Source organism: Taudactylus pleione, unplaced genomic scaffold (genome assembly GCF_031769625.1).
Source record: "Taudactylus pleione unplaced genomic scaffold, aTauple2 ptg000493l, whole genome shotgun sequence".
NCBI classification, from domain to species: Eukaryota; Metazoa; Chordata; class Amphibia; order Anura; family Myobatrachidae; genus Taudactylus; species Taudactylus pleione.
In genome coordinates this window covers 412,150-437,643 of record NW_028284895.1, presented here as the reverse complement: position 1 = coordinate 437,643, position 25,494 = coordinate 412,150, and the positions used below count along the sequence as shown (strand labels likewise).

The following is a 25,494-nucleotide window of genomic DNA, read 5'->3' as shown; positions in this document are numbered from 1 at the left end:
TTAGCATAACACAGACACATAAGAATGAATATATCCCTTACCCAAGCTGCTGTACAACTCCCGGTAACATTTCTGCCAGCTGGTCCATTGATGGGTACACGTACCTGGGCAAAGAAATTCTTACATTTAGCCAATTTGTCATGTTCCGAGACCCAACGTCTGAGATATAGAGGTCCTAGAATGAATGGCGGTTACCCTAAAACTGATAGTGTCTGATCTATATAGAAAGTTGGAGTATTACTGTACAAGGCTCCTCTTGATGCCATCAAGATTAAAACAAAGGCTAAGGGCCAAATGTAAAAGGGTGAGAGTTTAGCAGTAAGCTTTGACACTTTTTAAACTCGACAATGTAATCGAATCCGAGAACATTCAAACTCGCATGTATTTAGACTCAAAAAATGCTCATCCAGATGTTTTCCCATTTTGAAGATAAAACTCATCCAATGTGAGCCTCCCGCTAAACTCTCACATGTTCTAAACTGTCACCCTATTACATTTGGCCCTACGTTTTTATAGTCAGGGTGACCTTATAAAGATACTGGAATATAAATGGAAAATATATTGTTTTTTCATCTGAGAAGATACATCTGGTCAATTGAGTGAAATTATTTATGGTGGTGGTATTTAAAAAAAAAACAAAAAAAAACAAAAAAAACACACAACTACACGCTGTTAGGTGGGGTGTGACATACAAGATATAGGGCGGGATGCATCAATGAGAAAAATGCGGTCAAAAGCCGAAAATGCGGGTTTGACTGCATTTCTCATATGCAAAAAAAAAAAGCCGCTTAGCTGATGCAGTTACCCATAGAAGCCTATGGGCTTCTGTCGGGAATGAGCTGAGAGAGGGAACCAAATTGGATCTCTCCCAGCACTCCCCGCATGTCCTTCTGCGCAGAAGAGTGCCGGAGGGGCTTCTGGGTCATAGACCCGGGAGCCCCTACACCGCAAAGGGCCTGTCTTACCGACAGACCGGTCCTTTGCAGGGATCTTCATGCATATCGACGTTACCGGTATGCCTGAAGTGTGCGAATTTTGTCCAAAAAGTGAACAGAGAAAATAGTATGAAAAAGTCAAGAGACCTTCCTGGACCCCAAAAAAGTGAAAATCTAGTTAGCAGAATCATATAGAAGACTGTTAGTGGCTATAAAGTACTGTACACTTTTAAAATGTGTCAAATGGCTGATTTGTGCAAACAAAAAAAAAAAAAAAAAAAATGCTTTCATTAAATTTGGGGTGAACTTAGCTAAAAACCTTATTTTGAAGTAATTTGAGGCCATTTTTTTTGTGCACCCCAAAAATGACGGCATGTCATTATTAGCCCAATTAAGCCAATTGAAAAATTCCAAAATGCCTAATTTGTCAAGGGGTGGGGAAAATAGGTGTTCGAAGGGTTCTAAAGTAAGTCCAGGAATGTATACATTAAAAATAAAGATTTTTCCCTAGCGTTTCATCTGCTATGGGGGGTGCGAACAAAACCGGGCAGATTTATTTTGAAAAATAAATGAGTTTGGAATTGGATTGCACATGTGAATTTGCCGTGCGGGATCAAACTTGCACCTAATTGAATTCCCACCTATGTGTGTCTAGTGACAGCGAGCCACAAAGGAAATCGAAAGAAACAGATATCCTCAGAATTAAAAAAAATAGAAAAAAAAAAAATTACAAATTTGCCTGTTTTTCTATAAAAATTTTACAAATTAAAATGTAATACATAATGTATTAAGGTAAATTAACTTTAAACAGAAATAGTTCTATGCATTTGTGAAACATAACCCAAAGAGGAACTATCCCGGGCAAAAATTTTAAAATAGCAAATACAACAAAAACAACAAAAAAAAAAATCACAACAGGGACTGACCCCGAAGTTACCTGAACATGGATAAAATGTTGCTCCTGATCGAACCTTATTTAGCAAAGAGATCCTGAGCAGTAATTAATTCCTGAAGCCACTAATCGTGGCTAAGCCTTAATTCTAGTAAGTCTCATTTCAACTGACAAGACTTAATGGCCCATTAACCTCTCATGCACCGAAGTCACTAATCTGAAGCGAGGCGAAATGGCAATCGGCTCATTGGAGTCTTACCCGACTGGAAAAGACGCGGCCCCTTCATGCTGTCCTGGCGCGTTGACATGGCAGACGGAGAAATGCTGTGTAATTTCATGCATGTCCTCATGGTTGAACAGCGCATTGAAGCAGGTTTTATCTGTATCCAGGAAACCAACAAAGTGTCAGGAATTTACTTTGCCATGGTTTGCTCTCATACTTATACAAATATGGCATGTTTTGCCAACATGCTTAAAGTGTGCCCATCACCCAGGGTAGGACTGGCCTACTGGGGGACAGGGAAAATCCCCAGTGGGCCCCACCCCCTCCTCTAGGGATCAGGTTCCAGACTGTGCACTGAATTGTACATTGTTACTCTATTAGAGGGTCAGTTACCTTGTGGAGCAGGACCGCTGATAAACATCGGTTCTTGGTTTACTTCTATAGAAACTACAACAATTTGTCTAATAAGCCAAGTAACTCTGGTGTCAGGACACCACCCCCTCTATTGGATGAGCACACCCCTTAAGCATGGGCCCCTATTACTCCATTCCCCTGATGGGCCCTTTACGCCCCAGTGCGACACTGCTATCACCCATATAGGATGGATGCAGCCACTTTTGTATCTAAAGCCCTATTCATGAGGATGGAACAGAACAGAAGTCTGTACTAAGCCTTGGAGAGAGATAAATTCTATGGCGCTAAAGTACCAACCAATAAGCTCCTGTCAGTTTACATGCAGGGTTAAAGAAAAACTAAAAAAAAAAAAAAACAGACAGGAGCCGATTGATTGGTACTTTATCTCCATTCACTTTCTCTCTCTCTCTCTCCAAAGCTTAGTACATAGACCCCTAAACATAAGAACTAATAACATCCTTGAAGGTTGACGCACAGTGTTGATTTGATCTATTATGGGGTCCAGGGGTCTCCCATATCTTCCAGGCACAATTACAAACTCTGCAATGGTTGCGGGCAGTGTGCCAGCGTTATCAATTACTTGTATTGCTTTCTCAGACTTTATTGTGTATTCCTGTATATTTTCTATCTTTACAGATGGTAAATGTGATCCACTGTTGGGCAACCTTACAATAGTCAAATAAATTAGCTGGAATAGGTCATTAGTGTCATATAGTGATTAAATTCTTAATTAAATGAATAGAACAAAAAATTATATAGATTAGCCTTATAAAGCATCCTGGGCCAAATAATAGACTAGACCAGTGGTTCCCTACCTGTGCACCGTGGCACCCTGGGGTGCCTCTGGACACCTGCAGGGGTGCCTCAGGATGGTGGTCCAGCACCAAATCCAATTTTGTTATGGTCAATGTAATGTAAATACAGTATGTGGGCAAACAAAAGTGCAAACTTGTCCACCATCACATAACTGAACCTAAGAATGTCAGATCAGCACAATTTAATTCACTTTACTACTTCGCTACATTTTTTTCTGAATTGATCTATAACAAACTTTAAAACTTAGGTGTGCCGTGAAAACAATACTGATACACTAGGATGCCGTGACTCAAAAAAGTTTGGGAACCACTGGACTAGACTGTTATATGTCCTGTTATCCTGGAATATTTTGTATTTGGATACTTGTTACTTCTTTGATGAAGTGGCAGAATCACATGGAATAGTACACTGTGCCTCAAATGTAAGTAAATTTTAGCACGCCTGCAAATAACTAAAATGTAGCCATAACTGGGATCACAGAGTCAAAGTTTTATCTGGGTTTATGGGATTTAAACCCCTAATTCTCCCACAAAGTAGTAATTATGTCTATAGACCACTGTCTACGGATGTGTCAGTCAGTAGATAGACAATGAAAAGGTTAACAGTGTCTTGGTAGACACCAAATGGTAGAGAGGCGATAGGTTGACAGGTACAAAAGGTCAACATGGTCAAAAGATCAACACACAAAAAGGTTGACATGGATGAAGACAGACAGGTACAAAAGGTTGACATTGAAATGGTCGACACATGGTTATTTTTTGTTTTTTAGGGTTAAGAATAGGCACCTACTGGAGGGTTAGGATGTAGAAGGGATGGTTAGGGTTAGGCATTCGGAGGGAGGGTTAGGCACTAGGAGGGATGGTTAGTCACTTACCCCGATGGTTAGGGTTAGGCAAAAGGAGGGAAGGTTAGGGTTGGGCACCATGGGGAGGGTTAGGGTGAAGATTAGGGTTAGAAAACAACAAAAATATATATGTATTGACCATTTTTGTATTGACCATTCCAGTGTTGATCTTTTGTACCCGATCTTCATCCATGTCGACCTTTTGTACTTGTTGACCTATTGCCTCTCTACCAGTTGGTGTCGATCTTTTGAGTGTCTATATAAGTAGTGTAGATCTTTCTCTCCACACCCACTTTCTACTACATGGTACAAAACCTGCAACGTCCCCTTTCAGTAGATTATGTATAATCTAGACATAAACCCATTAATACCAGATTCATTGGATTACGATGAATGTTGCTTACGGTTTAGTCCAATGTCGTGGTAAGTTAATATGACAGGTCTGTTCTGCCTCGGAGTTCCACACATGACAACATGGAGGATTCCGTGAGCAGTTTCAATGTCGTGCTCCTGGGGGGAAAAATAAAACACAAAAAAGGAACAGGTTACTTTGATTTCATTACCATCAATGGCTTTCTCCTGATGCCAAATAGTCTTACCGTCGGTGGGGGAGTTCCAATGGCAAAATCACTTCACTTGTAAGGAATGCACATGGCCTTTCCCATTGTGCATGCGTAGACGCAAATGATCGATGGTTTTGCCATCAATGGTCTCTCCCCTCGATGGTTAAAAAAAGCCTTCAACAATTGATGACTAACCCATCGATGGCCATCCCTAATCCTATTGTGCCACTATGCATTATTTATTTCAGAGTAACACTCAATATAGGTTTTTTATCATTATATATACACTGAAATAGTATAATTGAATATACATAATAAAATCATTTATTACATTTAATATTTTCAGTTTGATTTTACCAGATATTTGTTACAGTGAATTATTAACTGAAATACTGTACAGAAAGATACATATAGGTCGGGAATGTGGTTTGGGTATAAGATTGCTCCTGATAAAAAGGTCTTTGATTCATTGGTGTCTAACAAGCCGGGAAAAAGTTTGGGTCTCCATGGCGATTTAGGGTGCATACACACCAGGACGATATCGGCACGATTTGGCGTATAAAATAGTGTATATCGCCTAGTGTGTATGCACAATTGCGCGCTCCCGCTGGTCACATGCGTTATCGTGATTGGCTGTGCAGCGCCATACATATTAATGAAGGACGGAACAAGTACTCGTTCGGTCATTCATTAAATGGTGCAGTGTGTACCGGCAATCATGCGATGTCCAGGGTGAAGGCAAATCACCATGAACGTCGGCACGATTGCCGGTCGTGTAGGTGTGTACACAGCCTTAGATTAAACGCCAATGTTTAAAGTTGCGCTGTGTGTACAGAAGGTATCCGGACTATAGATAGACACCTGATTTTAGACAGGCAATAGGTCGACAGGTACAAAGGGTCGGCATGGTCAAAAGTAGACACGAAAATGGTCAGGTTTTTTTTTTTTTTTTTTTTTTTTTTTTTTTAGGGTTTAGCACTTACCACAGGGTTAGGGACAGGCACCAAGGGGAGGGTTGATGAAACAAACAAGTGTCGACCTTTTGTATGTTGACCACTTAAGTGTCGATATTTTGACCCCGTCGACCATTTGTACCTGTCGACCTTCTTCCATGTCAATCTTTAGCAGGTCGACCTTTTGCCTGTCTAACATCTGGTGTCTATCTAGACATTGTTGACCTTTTAACAGTTTCTCTTTTATACTGTACCACAGTACACACCCGTACAGAAGATCTCAACTTACTACTCAGAAACACAAATTGGACTGTGTGCTACATTATCCGTCTCCCAAATAACCAACACATAAATTAGCTTTATACCAAACAGACTTTTTACATAAATGCGGTCATCAGACTGCGCCCAGTTTGCCTATTCGCCATAATAGCCTGTGGTTCATGGAGCAGGCATAGCCAGGGTCTACCAAATTAAAGAGACTTCTAATGTCAGATAATGTCTTACATGTGCCTCCCTGCAACCTTTACTAAATACGGCTCTATGGGCCTGATTCAGAGCCGGACGCAATTAGCGCTCGCTCGTCCAGAAAATAGGGGTGGCTATTCAAATGAACCGTTCGCTCTTTGCGTTCTGTTCACGCCTCTACGTCTGAACGAGCAAACAAAACTTGCGGTAGTTTTTTTGGAAACTACGCCCCCTGGCCGCTCGCATCCTACGTCATGTCCGCTATTTATTAGATTAATCGAGTACATCGACCAGGATATGAACTGCTCGCTTTTCTTGTGGTTGGTTTTTGCTACCACAATTTTGCGAGCAGTTCTGGCTATAAAATAACCCAGTGACGTGGTCAATGACGCTGCTGTTTTAATTATGCACACCCATAAAACGCCCGTTTTTACCTTTAAGCACGCCTGCGTTCGGATCTCCACTCCCCGTTTTCAAGCACCTTCCCCTGTTACCACCCACATACGCCTACTCCTGTCACTCAAAATAGCAGGCATTCGCTATTTTGCGAGCACATGAATTTCGACCGCACTGACTGGTTCGCGCTAGCGTATAACGATCCGTATGCATGCGCAGTTGGGCAAACATCGCTCGGAGCGAACGAGCGGCCGCTTACGAGCTGGCTCTGAATTAGGCCCTATATTTGTTTAGCTGCTGTCTGCGCTGTCCTCCTTTATCTGCATACCAGCATGAAGCGTTATTTGTGTGCTTGGCCTGGGGACACAGATTTGCCATCTGGAAACATCTGGACCAAATGTGTAGACCACAGTTGTATCATAGCCCAGAACAAACAAATCAATCTGCTCTAAGACCGACAAGAAAGAACAGCAGAGAGCAAGAAAATCTATATAGTTAGTAAAAGTTGCAGGAGGGTGTGCACAAGATAATTAAACTGTCCAACGATAGACAAATAGCGGGAGCCAGGGGCATGCACAACTTTACCTGTATCACTAACAATTCTACATCAATGGATTCTCCACCCTCAGCAGAAATAACTGTGTTAAAGCCGCCACTGGCTGTCACCGCGTCATACAGTGCCTCACCTAACAAATCACCAGCAGCCAACGGCAACCAACGGCTGTCAGATGCATCAACCAAAATGGGCCATGTTCACCAAGAGTATATAAAATGCAGAACAGAGCTTACGGTTTGTAAAAACAAGCAATGCTGCTTTGGAATTGGCACAAAGCGAACGCTGGTCAGGATTATGCCATTAGCTGAAAGGACGTAAAAAGTGTTTGATTCCCAAGAAGCGTTACATGTGTTGCAAATAGAATGAAATTCTGTAGGATATCCAATTTAGCTTTGTGAGAGTTTGCCGGCACGTTAGTATCTTGCATTTGATAATCGGCTCATCGGTGTGAACATCGGCCATCTGAGTAACTATTGGCTTACTCAGGATGGCCGGTATTTTCAGTTTTCATGCTGCCAGGGCCAGTAAAGGTGCGTTGGGAGACGCAGAGACCGGCCTCGAAAACATGCTCCCTTTTGAGAACAATGCCTAATGCCGCCTCTTCCACGCCCCCAAACGGCCGCAACCTGCCAGTCATGCTGAGGCTTGGGGTCACTGCGTGCAATTGCGAAAACTGAGAACTGCACATGCGGAGTGCGGCATCTGCGCACACACAGATCTCAACATCGGACATGTACATAAACCATCGGGAGTTTGCTTGCTCTGAAATTTGATAAGATGCACTGTATAACCAATGCCATGCAATACTACTCCTTTATTCACCGGTGTCAAGAAAACAAAAACCATCTAAAAATTTGAGATGTGCGTGGACCCCCAAGTTTTAGTTTTGGCAAAACCACCCTTAAAATGTTATGGTTTGGGCAAAAAAAACCCACCTGAAGTGTTTTTGGTTTGGATTCGGTTTTAGATTTCATGCAATCAAAAACCAGAGATTCGATTTTTAAATTTGAGTTACGAACTTACAGCAGACCCGAGCCGGGACTCTGCGCTACTCGGACCCCGAGCTGGGACCTGATTGACTCGGAACCCCAAAATTCGGGTGTGTTCAGTTTTCAGGAAAACTGACCGGCACATCTCTACTAAAAATAATCTGTGCAAGATGCAACGTAGTTCAAGGCTGGCGAGATACATTTGACAATCCTGTAACCAGTCCATAGTGTAACATAGAAGCACTTCCATTACTTACATCGTTGCTGGTACAGAACACAGAATCGTCTACGTCCAGGACCATTATGGAGAAGGCAAACAACCCTGGATCTTACAACTAGTGCCCAAAACGCTCAGGGAGGCTCCCTTGTAACAGGATTATATAGCCCACATGATGTTTTGCTTAAGCACGCAGAACTCCCACCATGCATTGCAAACACAACAGACTAAATTGGGATAAGGAGGTTCTTAAACAGGTTTTGTGTCAAAGGGTCATGATGTGACAAATGCTTTTATCCAATCCAGCTCAGACAACACAAGGTCACAATAAGAAACAAAGATGGGGGCATGACGTGCTGGCTGATTTATAAATCCGCTCCATCGCCTGCTAAGCAGTGCACATCTGAGGCTGTGAGCCAGGCATTCCAGGATCTCTCCCAGAGGCCATGTAACAACCTGCAGCGCCGGGCTGTGACTAAGCCGCTTACTCCTGTTATTTCTGGGGCTTGTTGTGCGATGTTGATTATATATCTACTTATTTATTAATAGTTATTTATATAGCGCACACATATTCCACAGCGCTTACAGAGAATATTTTTTAGACATTCACACCCGTCTCTGCCCCAGTGGAGTTTACAATCTATGGGCCCGATTCATCACGGATCGCAATTGCAACAGCGTGCGGCAGATTCGGCCGATGGGGCGTACTGCACCGGCCAGCCTTTCGATCGAACTGCGATCACGTACGCAGATGCAAAGCCATCGCAGAGTGAAAGATGGGACGTCAGTGTTAGGGGGAGTGGTCGGAGAAAAGCAGGCGTGCCTGTCCGTGTGAACGCAGTTTCCTGGGCGTGCATAAATTAGCCACGATGACGGCATATGCAACATGAATACTCACTGCGTGCGACGAGACTTGCAATTTCTGAGACACATCCTACTTGCTGTAATTGTGCGTGAGGGCTCGATGTTACAGATGTATACGCAGGACTGCGAGGAATCACGAATGTGAGAAGGCGGTAGTGGACGTCTCTATGCTGGCTGTGCTGTTGCAAACATTAGTGTATTTTTGCAGCAGAAATCCTGATAACCTACCAGTTTGTTTTTGGAATGTGGGGGAAGTGGAGCACCCGGGGGAAGTGCACGCGCACATGGGGAGAACATACAAACTCTATACCAATTGCCCATATTGGGAATCGAACCTAAGACCTTAGTGCTGTGAGGCAGCAATGCCAACTACTAAGCATTCACCGTGCTTTGTAAATTCAGCATCCTAGTACAGTGGTCCCCAAAATCGGTCCTCAAGGCACCCTTACACCCCGTATCCACTTGCCGATTAAAATGAGTGATTGAACGATAACATTATTATTAATCGTGCAGTATAATGTCGGAAACGACCAGCGATGCGCGCTCCCGCTGGTCGTTCCTGACATATCGTTCTGTGTAGGCACATTACAGGATGAGGACCGACTGCAATGTCGTAATCGTACTGTCGTTCCTCTATCGACAAGTGGATACGCACCATAACAGTCCAGGTTTTCAGGATATTCATACTTGGCACTGGTGATTTCGTCAGTCAGTTTGATTATACTATCTATGCACAAGCATGTCTATCCTTAAAACCTGGACTGTAATGACGGAGTTTGGGAACCTCTGGCATACGCCAGCCTGCCCCTGCCCACCCCATTCAGAGTTTCCAGATGAAGGGAGACAAATGTCAGATATGCAAATAACTGTATACAGTACTGATGAGTGCACGTACATTTTAGCTGCGTATGTGGAGTATGGAAATTATATATATATATATATATATATATATATATATATATATATATATATATATATAATATATATATATATTGCACTAAAAAGGCTTTCGGCCATCTCTACATGGGTCCCTCTATGTACTCTACACTCTCTCTTCATTTCAATTGTATTTCTGTCACTGGATTACAGCCCTGGTAGCAGTGAAAAGCAGGACAGAACTGAATAATGAAATTTACCCACCAACTGCCCCAATTTTGTCAAGGCCACTCAAGATCTATAAGGGCTTCAAATACAATGTTATAGCATTATCTTATGCAGCTAGGGCCCTCATTCAGAGCCGTACGCTCTGAGCAGAGCGCATGCTCTGAATGAGGGCCGGCCTCCATAATTATGGAGCGTCCTCCAGGACGCTCGTATAGCTGTGGGTCACCACCCACAGCCTATACGAGCGTGCAGTTTGATGGCCGCGATGGTCTTGACCATCGCCACTGCGAGCTGGAGCCTGCGGTTGAGGTTTTCAACCGCAAGGCCCGAAGTGATTTTGGCTCTATCAGAGCCAAAATCACTCCCACTGACATCACTAGTGATGTCAGTGGGCCGGCCTCTGACGGTAGGCGTTCCCTTGGGAACGCCCCCGTCAGGGAGGCACGCCCCTGGCACGCCCACCAAAGGGGGCGTGCTGTCAATCAACATCGACAGCACGCCCCCTTTGATCAGACACAACGAGCGAAGGAAAGTCCTTCGCTCGTCGCGTCTGGCGCATGCGCACGACGGAGCTCCCGCCGTCGTGCGCATGCGCAGTGCACAACATCGACCCACTTGCGAGCGGACAGCCGCTCGCGAGTGGGTCTGAATCAGGCCCTAAGATCATAAAGGATGACATCACTACTCAGCGGAGGGAACGGAGCGCGAGTTTGTTAAGCACCCGGGATGAGTGCCCAGAGCTAGTCAATTGCCCACGATGCAATTCTGCGACTAGCGCATTTCTGTCCGAACCCCCCCACCCCGAGGTGCGAGCAGAAATCCACGTAACAGCATTGTGCTCCGCACTTAAACAGGAAAACACACTTTACCGCCACTAAGCACCGGTCGTTAGTTGCTGTAAACTGCATCTCCCGACTTAAGTACCAGGCGTGATGTGCACAATGGGCTACATCCTCCCGGGAGTTTAACAAACTTGCGCTGAATTTAATTCCCCCTAATGTTTCTAAAGGAATTTTAGTTTAAAAATATAATACAAAAAAAAAAAGTGATAATAATGAGGATGATAATATATGTATAACGGACTTGTAAATAATGTCTGTAATACTTTGATTGCCATCACTTAAAATTGTTGAGCGCTAATGTCACTGCGTAGACTTGGCAAGCTCTGATGTCACTGCGCAGAATTGGCGAGTTATGATATTTATTACGTCAGACCACAAAAAAAGACTGCGTTATAATGAATGACATACCCCAAATAGTTAACTAGGGCTTTCATGCAGTCACATAACTCCTTGGGCACTTACTACATTGCCTGCTGTAAATTATAAAAGGAACTCATTATCCCATATCTTAGTTTCACTTGTGAAATATATAAATAGATCCAGTAATCTACTGTAGGCAATCTATGTTAATGTGAACACTACTGTAAATTATACAGATAGCGTTAGTCACTGATAATATACAGATGAGGGGGAAGGGGGAGTACATCACTATTTACAATAGTCTTAGACATCCTAAAGCGATGACATCAGAAAACACTGATTATTTATCATACAGATATAATATAAAAGGACCATTTATGATTGGGTATTCTAATGTTGTAATCTTTGTGGAAAGATGGAGGTTGTGTGATCATTTCTGTATTTGGGACACTATTAGGCATTTATAAAAGTTATAGCTTAGGTCCCAAATCTCTAGGTAAGTCCAGGGGACTCCAGAATTATGGCGAGACTTCTCACAGGGGTCTTTTAAGTGCATCCCAGCCCCTTCGCCCATGCCTGGTCCCTATCGCAACATCTTACAGAATCTTTCCAGTGATGTATTCAGAGAAATGGTACAGTATGTGTGCAGAAGGGAGTAGGGACGGCCATCGTTCGGTTGACCACATATGGTCACCATCAATGGTTTAATTCCATTGATGCCAAACGCCAATGGTACCATCTGCTGTGAACCATCAATGGTCGCATCCACTTTTTAAATGGTTTTAAATAATACTGGCTGGACAATAGGCCAATCAGGAAGTGGGGGCGGGGCTTCACGGGTCGTGAAGGGGCTCCGGCCCTCGGCACATGGAGGAAAAAAAAACAAACAAAAAAAACACCTATTGCTTGGCTCTGTGCCATCGAAGCCGGTGAAACATTGGATCTCCACCATCAGTGGGAAAACCACTGATGGTTGTTAACCATCCCTAGAAGGGAGCAGGCTCAGGCACAGTCTTTGCTAACTCCTGTGTTAAGCCATCTTTCCGAATAAATCACCTGAAAGATGGCGCCGCCAGTTGATTATTGGGCAGCCACAGGGATTGGTCCTGTGTGTAGTGTGTTTGCAGTCTGGCCCTCTAGCGCCCATAGGTCAATTAGCACTCATGATCAATATGTCACCGACTTCCCGTAAGCGTGGACGGGGGAGGGGGGGGGTTGGGCGTGATGGTACAAATTACATCATTATGTGCCTTGCCTAACTTAGGCTTCCTTACATACCTCACCGAGGCTGTATGAAGCATAGCTTAACCCAGTAGTAGGGACACTACAGCCAATGGAAGCCAATCAGATGCTTGCGTTCAGTTTGTAAACTGCATTAACGAAACCACAGAATCTGTGTACAGTGTGTATGTGTACACAGCATCGCTCAGAGACAAAGGGGTCTATTTACTAAGCAGTATTAGGAGAAGTGAAAAGTGAAGAGTGAAAAGTGATAAGGTGCCAGCCAATCAGCTCCTATCACTTTTCACTCTTCACTTTTCCTAACTGCTTAGTAAATAGACCCCAAAGTCATCTCCATGCATAGATGAAGGTTGCTTCAGTCAGTGCTGGACAGGTTACTGAGGAAAGCTTTCAAGCGACACAAATCGGTGAGGAGCGTCTGACTGTGCTGGGCCAGGTGAGTGTGTGCGATACATGGAACCAATACTTCCAATAACTTCAACGTTCACTAGTCAGTGACCTATAAGCACTGATCCACCCGTCTCATACCCCTATTACCACTGGTATTGGGTCAGAATGTCAACGTTCGGAAAGGCTGTTAGGTCGACAGGAAAATTGATGACAATTAACATGTTGACATCAGAATGTGTATGGTACATTAGTGTTATTATTAGGTTTAGTGTTCTGGTTAGGGTTAGGCTTAAATATGCAAAAAAATAAGTAAAAAAAATGATATGTCGACATTCTGGTGTCATGCTGTCATTTTTCATGTCAGCACTCAGAACATTTTAGTGTCGACATTCTCATACAACACCCATTGCTACTAAGCCCCTCTGAGGCTTCTAGTGAAATGACAGCACAACGATCATTATATTATTCGGACAGGACTCCAGCAATGACCCAGCTGTATAACAACGTACCACCAGCACATGTAATATTGGCCACTGTCTGTTGTGCAGCATCCATAAAAGTCACATAAGCAGCTAATGGGTTCTCTGGGCCCAATTAATTATGGATCGCTATTACAATCGCAGCTGCGATTACGCAAGCAGTTCTGCGCAGCCAGCATAGAGACGCCCACTACCACTTTCTCACATCCGTAAGACCTCGCAGTCCCTGCGTACACATTAGTAACATCAGACTCTCATGCAGAATTACAGCAGATCTGACCTGTCTGAGAAATTTGCAACTCTCGTCGCACGCAGTGAGTACTCAAGCTGTGTATGCCGTCGCAGTGGCTAATTTATGCACGCCCAGAAAACAACGTTCAACGGAGAGGCACACCTGCTTCTCTGACAACTCCCCCTTCACCACCCCCAAACGCTGACATCCCATCACTCACTCTGCGATGGCTTTGCATCTGCGTACACGATCGCAATACCGATCTGCGTACGCTATTGCGATCCGTGATAGATCAGGGCCATCTGTCCACTATTGACTCAGTAAATGAAGTCTGAGCAGAGATAAATGCAATGAGCACAATGAGCCCCCACCCAATGTACCTCTGCTAACCCGACGTGTGCAGACTGACTGGCAACTGAGTTATTCCTGCTATGCAGATATAGACATCCAAAGGTCACTACACCGTATTCTTCTGCCACACAGATTGTTGTGCTATTAAGTTACAAAATTATAATACACACACTGTAATAAATAGGATTACTGATTGACTTATAAGTGCAGAATAGATTTAGGCAGCTGATCATTTTGTAAGACCCATTTAATCAAAACCGATGCGCAATATTTTAAATGAAACAGAATGTAACTTCAAACGCTGCGTGGCCTGGAGTGACCTGGGTAATGCTTTCGCAGGAGGACAACGACAGGTTGGTGGAAAGGTACAGTGGGGGTCATTCAGACCCGGTCATTAGCGCCGATGCGCTGGGACCGGGTCGATGGCCCCCCACAGAGCATGTGCACGAAGGCGCGCGCATGCGTGAGACCCGATACGACCGACAGCGCCGGTCGTAGCGGGTCTCGATCCAAAGGGGGCGAGCTGTCGATGTTGATTGACAGCTCGCCCCGTTTGGAAGGCGGGCCGGGGGGGTGGCAGCCCAAATGGGGGCGTTCCCATGGGAACGCCTTCCATTTGGGGGCGGCCCCACTGACATCACTAGTGATGTCAGTGGAGAGCTTCCGGCTCAGACAGAGCCGAAAGCTCTCCGGGGCTTACAACAAGGGAGACCCTACCCTAGGGTCTTGTCGTAAGCCCCGATGGTCGCGATGGTCTTGACCATCGCGACCATCACCTTAGGCGGTCGTAAGGCTTAACCCACAGCCTTACCACCGCAAAAGAGGATGTCTTGAAAATTCAAGAGGTCCTCCCCTCAATCAGACCGACCGCACCCTCTGTGCGACCGGCTCTGAATGAGGTCCAGTATGTCTATGCTTACCTCTGCAGGGCCAGGATCATTGATAAATAGCAGCGATAGAAGACCATTTGGAGTATATTTACTAAGGGTTTATTTTTAAATCGATTAAATAAATAAAAAAATAATACCTACAATATCAATATTGTGTTCCTGGAGCTAAATCACACATTTACTAATACCAATAAAAACAAATCCAAAATTGTCTGTTTGTATGTGTTTGATTTAGCTCCAGAAATACAATTATCGATTTTTATCGATTGAAATCGACCTTTAGTAAATATACCCCTTTAGAGTCTACACTTAGGACCTCATTCAGAGCCGTTCGCAAAATGCAAGCGCTCGCTCTGAATGAGGGCGGCCACATCTAAACAATTATACGGCCTCCTGGCCGCTCGCTAGGCTGTGGGTTGCCACCCACAGCCTTAACGAGCGACCAGGATGATGGTCGCGATGGTCAAGACCATCGCGACCATCGGGGCTTGCGACGAGACCCTTGCGGTAGGGTCTCGTCTGCCGCAAGCCCCAGTGAGCTTTCGGCTCTATTAGAGCCGGAAGCTCACCACTGAAATCGCGAGTGATGTCAGTGGGATCGCCCCCAAATGGCAGGCATTCCATCGGGAACGCCTCTGTTTGACCATCGTGACCATTGGGGCTTGCGACGAGACCCTTGTGGTAGGGTCTTGTCTGCTGTAAGCCCCAGAGAGCTTTCAGCTCTAATAGAGCCAGAAGCTCTCCCACTGACATCACTGGTGATGTCAGTGGGGCCGCCCACAAACGAGCTGTCGATCACCACCTACAGCTGCCCCTTTTGTAGTGAGCCCCGGAGCGAGAGAATTTATCTCTCGCTTCGGAGCTTGCGCACGCGCAGTGTGGCCGCTGCACACAGCCAAACATCGACCCGCTTGCGAGCGGGTCTGAATGAGACCCTTAATGTTCTTTATAAAAAAAAAAACCTCCTCTCTGCACTCTGTAGAGACTTAGGGGGTCATTCAGACCCGCTCGCGAGCGCAGGACGCTCGCAAGCGGGTCGATGTTCCCCCACTGCGCATGCGCACGACGTAGGGAGCTAGTGACGGAGGGACATCACTAGTGATGTCAGTGGGAGTGATTTTGGCTCTGATAGAGCCAAAATCACTCCAGGGCTTGCGGCAGTGAGACCCTAACGCAGGGTCTCCGTCGCAAGCCTGATGGTTGCGATGGTCAAGACCATCGCAACCATCATCATGGACGCTCGCATATGCTGTGGGTGGTCATGGAGGAGGGCCCTGATTCAGAGCTAGCGCTCTGGTCAGAGCATTCAGCTCTGAATCAGGCCCTTAATTTACTGTATATTATAAAATAACTTCTTGTTTGAGAAAATTGCTGTATTTTCTAGTCAGAACAGAATTAATTGAAAATAGGCCGTTAGAAATCACTTAATTGCTCAGTTTATCTCAATTATTTCTGCGCCGGACTCCGCGTGATACCGGTGAGGAAAGCGCAGACTGTAAGCAGATGGCTGCACAGCCCGAGCAAATGTCAGTGTTATTAAGGAACCAGGCTCTTTAACCACCGATTTGCATTAAAACACTATCTTGGGGCTGGGGAGGGAAGACCTGAGTCTAGGTCGGTAATCTGATGTAGGGATGAAGGCGGTCGCCATCTGTTCAGGCATTGTGACCTTTAAATAGCGCAATAGCTCCAATCATAACTTTGGCCTCGCATGTTTACTCGAAGGACGGAAAACACATCAAAATGTCACGATAACCTTTCAGAGTATTTATTTAAATCCCCAAAGCTGGCCTTCGTGGCTGCCTGTCTGCATGTGTGTAAATGGGCCTTACTGCCAGGGCAGTTATACAGCTGAATGAAAAAAGAAACATTCAGTAGGGGAAAAAAAAGAGGATTCCTTTATATATGCTGATAATTATCAGAGGGCCAGATTCAGACCCGCTCGCTAGATGCATTCGTATGCAAAGTAAGTAAATCTCGCGTCCCGGGTAAGAGAAGCAGCAGGGGGTCGATGGGGGCGGGGCCTAAAGATTCACATAATTAAGCCCCGCCCCCTCGCGGCAAAACTGCCGCGATTGGGTAAAATTTACATAGGGGGCAGGGCCAAATGCTGTGATTCATGCAGAATCACATCTTAAGCCCCGCCCCCTTCACGGAGACCCACGATCGCCGCGGGTATTCTCCTCATTCTGCCCACTTCACTAGGAAGTGGGCAGAATGCGGGAGAAATGCCTACCCTTTTCCGGGGGTGCCGGGGGTTACCCAAAAAATCGGGAGCCTCCCGCGAAAACCGGGAGGGTAGGCATGTATGATTTAGACACCCACCAGCCTGACACAAGACGCCCACTTTCCCTTAGTAACATACGTCAACTCATACTTACCTACCCTCCCGATTTGGTCGGGAGCCTCCCGAAAATCGGGTGCCGCTCCCGACCTCCCGGGAAGGCAGGCAAGTCTCCCGGCTGCAGCAGACCCCTCCTGGCCCACCCAGATTGTTTGTAAAACCCCCCGGCAGCGAAGGGGGGCAGTGACGCGATTAGCGTCATTTTGGCACCGCCCCCTGCATCATACTGCCTGTAATATCGGCAGTGTGAAGCGGGGGCGGGGCCAAAATGATGCACTCGCGTGTCTCCGCCCCCCGCTGCGCCCACAAAATGTGTCATCTGGCCGCCCCGCCCCCGTTTGTTGGCCACGCCCCCCAGTAATGCCGATCTGGCTGCTCCCTCCCGGAAGGGGCAGCCAGATAGTCAGCAAGTATGCGTCACCTCCAGGAAGTGTATGTACTTGTGACTGACCATACCCCACCGCAAGCACTGAGAGTGCTTCAGTGTGTAATTCAGCCAGGTGACGTGTATTATGACGCTGCGTCTTAATTATGTACGCCTCTGAAACGGCATTAAGACGCACAGACACGCCTGTGTTCGCACCACCACGCCCCTGGTTCCATCGACCAGCCCCCGTCACCGCCCACAAACGGCTCGTGCTGTCACTCATTCTAGCGAGGCGCCTATGTACAAAGGGGCGATCGGATGGACAGGTTTGCGCAAGGAGTCTTATACGCATGCACAGATTGCAAACATTTGCAGGCTACGTGCGAACGCAGCCTAGCGAGCAGGTCTGAATCGGGCCCTAAATTTAATGGACTCTGACTGAACTTGACCAGTTGTGGAAATCCGCCTGGTCACTAGCTATCGTCACACTTTAACTTCTGTGGCGAAAGTTCAAGAATCACGTCTTGCGGAAAAAAGTCTGGCAGACTTGGTTCCCGATACAGAGATGCACGCAGTGCTGATATTTACACAGATCGATCGTTAGCCATGCATGTGAGCCACGTCGCACACGCGCAGCGATTGATTTATGATTACGCTCACGAAGAGGAATCACTGACAAAGTGAGCGACAGGTAGTCAGCGTTTGAAAGGGGGGGGGGGAGGTAACAGAGTGGTTAGAGAAATGCAGGTGCGCCTGGTCATTTAAACACTGTTTCAGGGGGGTGCATAAATTAGTCACTGCGCTCTTGCTCGCAGCAGCAGAGCCCTGTGCGTGTCTAGAGATAGGCTGCGTCTACGTTATCTTAGATCTACTCAGAAGACTGATGACCACCTGATCTGCGTCAGATGTCCCCGGTTCTGTGCGTGAGCAGTGGATGCGATCAGTGGTCATATCTGAGCACCAGAGGCGTAACTAGGTTATTTGGTGCCCAGGGCACGAAGAAAAATTGCGCCTTCCACCCCCCCCCGGCACATGCGTCAAAAGTAGGCGTTGCCACCTGACTATTTTAGATTAAGAAGAATGTGTAGTAGCTTGATATAGTTAGAATTCATAGGCTTTCACTGTTCTAGCAGGTGGCTCAATTGGTAAGCTGTCTGACTGCAGTGCCTGAAGGTACCAAGCTCGATTCCCAACTATGACTGTATTCAATTTGAGCAGACCCGCGATACTTTACCACTTGCAAAACAGGCGAAAAGTATCGCGCGCGTGCACGCTTTACCCCGTATTCAGTTTGAAAGTACACGAAAACGGGACCCAGCGAAACTTGAACAGGCGGAAAGTACTGTCAGATTTGGGGAAATCAGCCCCCAAAAGATGCTCTGACATGGGGGTTCCCTATGGTACCCCCCGATTTGGTTTGCTGAAGGTATTGGGTGTTTTTAAACGGGCTCAATAGCTGCTAAATAGCGTTTTTGTATACGTGGTGCAGAATAGTATTCAGGAGTATTTTTTGCAGAAAATAATTTATCCCAGCAAATTTGGGGTACTTGAAAATGGGGGTCAGCATATTTAAAAGTTGCTAAAGTAAAGTTGAAAAAATTGTGAAAAATCCACCTGCCGCAAACACCTGCAATCGAAAAAACACATGGGCATACTTGGGGACCCCCCAGAGGCAAGTTCGCTAGTTTTTAACTTTGTACCCCCAAATTTTTTTTTTTGCCCCCTTTTTCAAAGTAATTTTTTGGGGTGTCAAGTGTTTTTTTTTTATTATTTTTGACAGTTTACCTTTGGGGGACTGTCTGTAGGCTGCAGGGTGGTTCCCGCAACGTTGCACCCCAAAACCCCAATTCTGCACTTTTTTCGGCATCCCATTAATAGGCGAAACTTTTTCGCCTATTACATTGCATTGACTTTCTGCCTAGGCGGAAAGTCTTTCAAATTGAATACGGAGTAAAATCAAAACAGGCGAAAATGACGTCATCGGCGAAAAAGTATTGCTTTTGCCAGGCTCATATTGAATACGGGCCTATGAATGTACTTTAGATTAATAAGAATGTGTAGTAGTTGATGCAGAATATTACGTTTCCGTGGTTTATCGTTCCACAATCGGTATTCAAACTAACCTCTATCTTAACCAGGTGACATCCACGGTTCCATTACTGACCATTGCAGCTGTTACATTTCAAACTTAAGCCCCTTTCATTTAGCCTTTGTTGCAGTACATCTCCCATCACCTAGCAAAGCGTACGTTCTTGGAGGGGGGGTGGGGCAAAAATATTAATTCTAAAGTCCATTTTATACTGCTTGCTTCTTGCAATGTGCAGTGTACACTGGGCCTGATTCAGAGCCGGACGCTCTTTCAGAGCGCTTGCTCTGAATCAGGGTGGCATTTTTTTTTTTAATTCGGCCTCCTGGCCGCTCGCTAAGCTGTGGGTGACCACCCACAGCTTTTGTGAGCGGCCAGGTGATGGTCGCGACCATCGGGCTTGCAACGAGACCCTTGTGGTAGGGTCTTGTCCATCGCAAGCCCCAGTGAGCTACCGGCTCTAATAGAGCTGGAAGCTCACTTCTGAGGCCACTCCCAAACGGCAGGCGTTCCTTTGGGAACGCCTCCGTTTGGCCAGCCACCCCCCCTGCCCACCTCCAAAACGGGGCGAGCTGTCAATCACACAATCGACAGCCGCCCCGTATTGGTGCGAGATCCGTAGCGGCGGAGCGCCCGTCGCTGGCCGGGTCTCACGCATACGCACGCCACAGCGCTGTGCCGGAGCCGTAGCGCTGTGGGGGACCATTGACCCGCTTGCGAGCGCTATGCGCTCGCGAGCGGGTCTGAATCAGGCCCACTGTGTGGTATATACAAACTGACAGAAATACGATTGCCCCTTTCAGCCCAGTCTGTTCCCCCATTTTCATTACAGGTTTATCATATCTGTATAATAGGGGTTGTAGCCCTTTCAGGACTTAAAGTAGTTTCCACAGACAACAGCCACCACACATAGTTTAAGAACCACCAGAGAGGGATGTTCCTTATTGATGACGTTTAGGTTTGTTTCCTTCACTGTCAGCCTAAGGACAGCCACACGTACATGGGATTTGGAGATTGGCGAATATAACTGCGGTTACATGGATTAGCCTCGGCTAACTTCCTGCAGACCCACATATAGCACATGCACCGGGAAAACAAGACCAGTGAGAGGAGGCACGTACACTGGTAAGAGCCTGCTGAGACCAACATTCAGGTCATTAGAATAAATAAGCTAAGAGGATACATTTCTTCCAAGTAGTAATGACTAAAGTCTTCCATCTGAAAACAAACAAAATAACGACTGCAGTAGGTACTTAGGGCGGGATGTACTAAACTGAAAAATGTGGGAAATCCCTGTAAATGCAGTTTTCATGGGGTATTTCCCATATGTACTAAGTGCAAGCGCAAGCCAATGGGCTTCTTATCGGGACACCTTGTGAGAGGGATCCCATCGCACCCCTCCCAGCTCCACTCTTCGCACACGAGTCCTTCTGTGCAGAAGGGCTTCTGGTTGTTAAACTCGGAAGTCCCTCTATCCGGGGTCATCACAAAGGACAGCTCTTAGCGGGAGAGCCGGACTTTGCGATTTTAATTGCATTTCTTAGTACATCCCTTCACTTGTTTCTCAATATATATTGTTTTACTTTAGCTGTTACTTATTTATTAACAGTTTCTTATATAGCGCAGCATATTCCGTTGCGCTTTACAATTGGAAACATAAATAGAACAAAACTGGGTAGTAACACACAGATATACATGTAGGAAGGCCCTGCTCGTAAACTTACAATCTGTTATACACTACAATGACAAAAAAAGAGCAAGTACAACAATCTCACAACGCTTGGTAAAGTTTGTACCGTTATCTTTCTAACAGACAGATTGTAAAGGTGGCAGAAGTAAGAAATGTGTAATAGACCTGTACGATAGCGGATGATCTTACAGTGAGATGAGCTTATAGGAGGAGGAAAGGCGAGTAGTTCATGGTTAGTTTGATTAGTTACCTTAATTTCATATTCTTGCAATAATACAGTAATTCCCTATAAAACACAAAGGGGAGAAGGTAATTTAGTTCATTTGGAAAAGAGATCTACATCACTTGTTAATTTACAATAAAACAAACAAAAAATAAATAGATCACATATATTGGGGCCACATGGTACGCAATTTTATATCTGTGTGACAATAAACTGTATTAAGATACTACACTATAAGGCGCTTGTCTCCACTTTTTGTATTTCATAAAACACATATTATACACACACACAGTCATATTTTATTACTGTGTGTATAAATATTATATTTATACACTCAGTAATTATATATATTTACATATTAATACTGTGTATACATTTTTTTTAATACTGTGTATAAATATATATTTTTTTAATACTGTGTATAAATAATATATATATTAATATATATTATTACTGTGTGTATAAATATTATATATATTAATATATATTATTACTGTGTGTATAAATATTATAATATTTATACACAGTAACTGTGTATATATATATATATATATATATATATATATATATATTATATATAATGTTATATATTATCTATGTTCCTGACCTATTAAGTCCAAGTCTAAATGGCCATTAATACCACATTAATTTATTGCTCCAAATTCCCCAGATTGTATCCATCTCGGTAAGTCTGACTCATATTAAATAATTAGTTTATAGGGGATTACTGAATATGTTTAATTCCGAAAAAAAATAATCAGTGATTGTAAGGGGAAATGTATATGTGAATTTTATGAAAAGGATTTTAGTACCCATCTAGCTTATAGGGTCCTTTTGTCACCTGGATCAGCTCTTATTTTAGTTTATTAGCTTAAATACATACAGTAAAATAACACACAGGGGCTGATTCTGATTCGCACGATGCGACAGTTTTAGCGTCTGCCATAGTGGCGCCTGCAGCTATGTGCCAATACTAGCATCAGCCCTTCCCCTGGTGTACATCCATGCATCTGACTGTACAAGGACTAAGGCGCCTGCTTGGTGCGTCTGCAGATGCTGTAACACCGCTTGGTGCGTCTGCAGATGCTGTAACACCGCTTGGTGCGTCTGCAGATGTCAGCTTATGTCGCACCTTTGACGAAGAATCTGCACCTCGCATGGGGCTGGTGCAAGTTCCAGAGTTCAAACCACTTTGGCGGCAACACCCGCGAGTCTCCCATCAAGCGGACCATTTTTTGTGCATCCGAGGAGCGACTTCAGTCACCGCCCAGGAACGCCCAAAACATTTCCAATACATTTCGGAGACTGCGCATTTCAATCGCAATTGCGCCTCCGTGCCTGCCCCCCAGGGAACGCATGCGCCATGTGACTTTTTAGAGACTTAGGGTTCCTGACCTATCAAAGTGTAAAAAGAAAAAAAAGGGGCAGATGTACCAAACCTTGGAGAGAGATAAAGTACCAGCCAATCAGGTCCTTACTGACATTTTACAGGCCGTGTTTGAAATATGACAGTTAGGAGCAGATAGGTTTGGACTTTACCGCTCTCCACTTTCTCTCTATCCAAGTTCGGATAAATCTCCCCCATAGACGCATGTGCAGTAGCAAAAAACAAAAACACTCAACACCATGATCATCAGCACGGCGTGCGACTCAGAATCAGCCGTACAGACTGTATATTGTCTGATGTACCCTTGTGGGGTTTTCCTTTGCTTTAGTATGTTCTACTATCTAGTTACTGCCTGGCACCGTCCACATCACATTCAGATGCTGCCGCAGCCAGACTGTGGGGGCCAAAAAGGATACATTCCTGAAGAACTGCTCCCATCCAAAAAGTTTGATAAGGAAATGCTGTAACTATAGGGATTGGGAGAACATCCTGCCCCATTCTGTGCTGCTGCTGCAAAGCCTTTGCTTCCTGTATAAAAGGGGTTAATAATTACCTCTTCTCTTTCCACCAAGAGGGGCTTCCCCTCTCCAAAATTAAGGTCTTGGAGCTGTGTAGACATTTTGTCGATCTGCAAAAAGAAATAACTCAATTCATTAAAACGTGCAACATGTGGCATTAATTTACGCATCCTCAGTATTTAACGGGAATCCTATTACGCAATCCCCCATGGAAAAAGGACTGTCACAACCATAGCTGCAGCTTGTGTCAGCTTTTTTTTTTTTAAATTTAAACGATGATGAGATAATGAATTGATTCATGATAATGCAACAAGCCAGATTATGCAGTCTCCACGCTGAAAGCCACAGATGGGGACACACAAGCAATGAAGAGACAAGCTGGGACAGGGAAGTATACATTGTATAATATGTATCGCAGCTGGACACTTAGGGTTTCTATCCTACTTGAATTGGTGACTCAGCCATATATGAAAAGTCCTCTTGCAGAGTTTTGTGTTTTCTTAGAAGGAAGTTATTCCTCCCTTAGGGCTCTATTTACTACAATCCACATATTGAATGCGGATTGTAGTGTGATATTACCGAGTGAATTCGCATTGCGAATTCAGGCAATATCACAGGGATTTACTATAAATCCCTTGCAGGGACAGAGCTAGCGATAAAGCTCTGTCCCTGCGGATCCCATCCGCACTCTAGTCGCGGTATTTTCAGAAAAAATACCACGACTAAGAGCCCGCGCATGCGCCGACCCACCGCCGCTGCTGCCCCCCACCGGCGCTAAGCCCCCCCCCCCGCGATCGCGGACCCCCGCGACCCCCCCTCCCTTCATTACACTTACCTGCATCCTCCTGGCCTCCGGTGATCTCCGGGCTTCCCGATCAGGTGATCTCCCATACTGCACTGGGGCCCGATCACCTGATGACCGGGCACAGGGCACTGTGGGAGACCAGCTGACCGGAGAGGAGCCATCACCGGATGCCCGATCACCGGTCCCTGGAGTCAGGTAAGTAAAAAAAAAATATGTTTCATTTTTTTTTTTTTTTTTTTTTTACAGCAATCAGCTTGCGGTCTATTTAGACCACATAGCTGATTACTGGTACCGGCTCCCGGCTCTGCTCTCCCCGTTAGAGCAGAGTGGGAGCCCGGTAACCGGGGGAGACCCTGGATAACGCCACCTCCAGGTGGCGTTATTATCACAGGGCTTCCCCCGGTATTTTTTTACAATTTATTTTTAGTAACTATGGTCGGATCACATTTCCCATTACAATTATGGGAAATGCGATCTGCTTTACTAAAAATAAGTGATACTAGGGGTTGGAGTAGAATTTTACTAATTCTACTCCAATTGCCCTGTAGTAACTACAGGTGATGCTAAAATAATGTGAAACGGGTGTGAAAACACCCTTTTTCACTTTATTTTAGTAAAAATAATGTTAATAAATTGAGCCCATAGACACTTTGGGGGTTATGTAGTAGGTTCAGAGATGAAGGAACCGGTGTGATCTCTGCTAGCTCCTGGCTAAATTTTAAAGTTACAAGGCAGAACTAACCTTCTGAAGCTGGCCACACACTAGACCAACTTACATCCAACCAGCCAATTTGTTGATTGGAATGAAAATCTGGTAATGTATGGGTGTAACTGATGATCAGCTATTTGCACCTAAATGCCAGAAAACAGATGAAAATGGTCGTTCAGACAAGTTTGCTAAATGTTTGATCTAAACAATTTGTTCAAACAACAGTTTTTGTCTATTTTCCGACGTTTGGGAGCAAATTGCTGATTGTCATTTGCTTTCATCCCTTACCAGATTTTCATTCCAACCAATCAACTAGTTGGCTGGTTGGACAGATAATCTTTAGATGTG

At 45.0% G+C, this 25,494-nt stretch overlaps 1 protein-coding gene across 5 annotated transcripts in view; it reads right to left on the bottom strand.

Annotated features, from left to right (window-relative positions):
• NDRG1 (N-myc downstream regulated 1) overlaps positions 1-25,494 on the bottom strand; it is a 107,635-nt gene that overhangs the window by 20,325 nt on the left and 61,816 nt on the right. For 2 of the 5 annotated variants that reach the window (XM_088449703.1, XM_088449705.1), the window contains exons 2-6: positions 23,668-23,742; positions 21,755-21,790; positions 4,529-4,634; positions 2,087-2,207; positions 42-104 (exon numbers count right to left, since the gene is read on the bottom strand). In XM_088449703.1, coding sequence (XP_088305829.1) covers positions 42-104; positions 2,087-2,207; positions 4,529-4,634; positions 21,755-21,790; positions 23,668-23,742 — 401 coding nt within the window. Of the gene's footprint in view, positions 1-41; positions 105-2,086; positions 2,208-4,528; positions 4,635-8,303; positions 8,392-21,754; positions 21,791-23,667; positions 23,743-25,494 lie in introns of those variants that run through there. The other 3 variants (XM_088449704.1, XM_088449706.1, XM_088449707.1) reach the window with 2 other exon arrangements.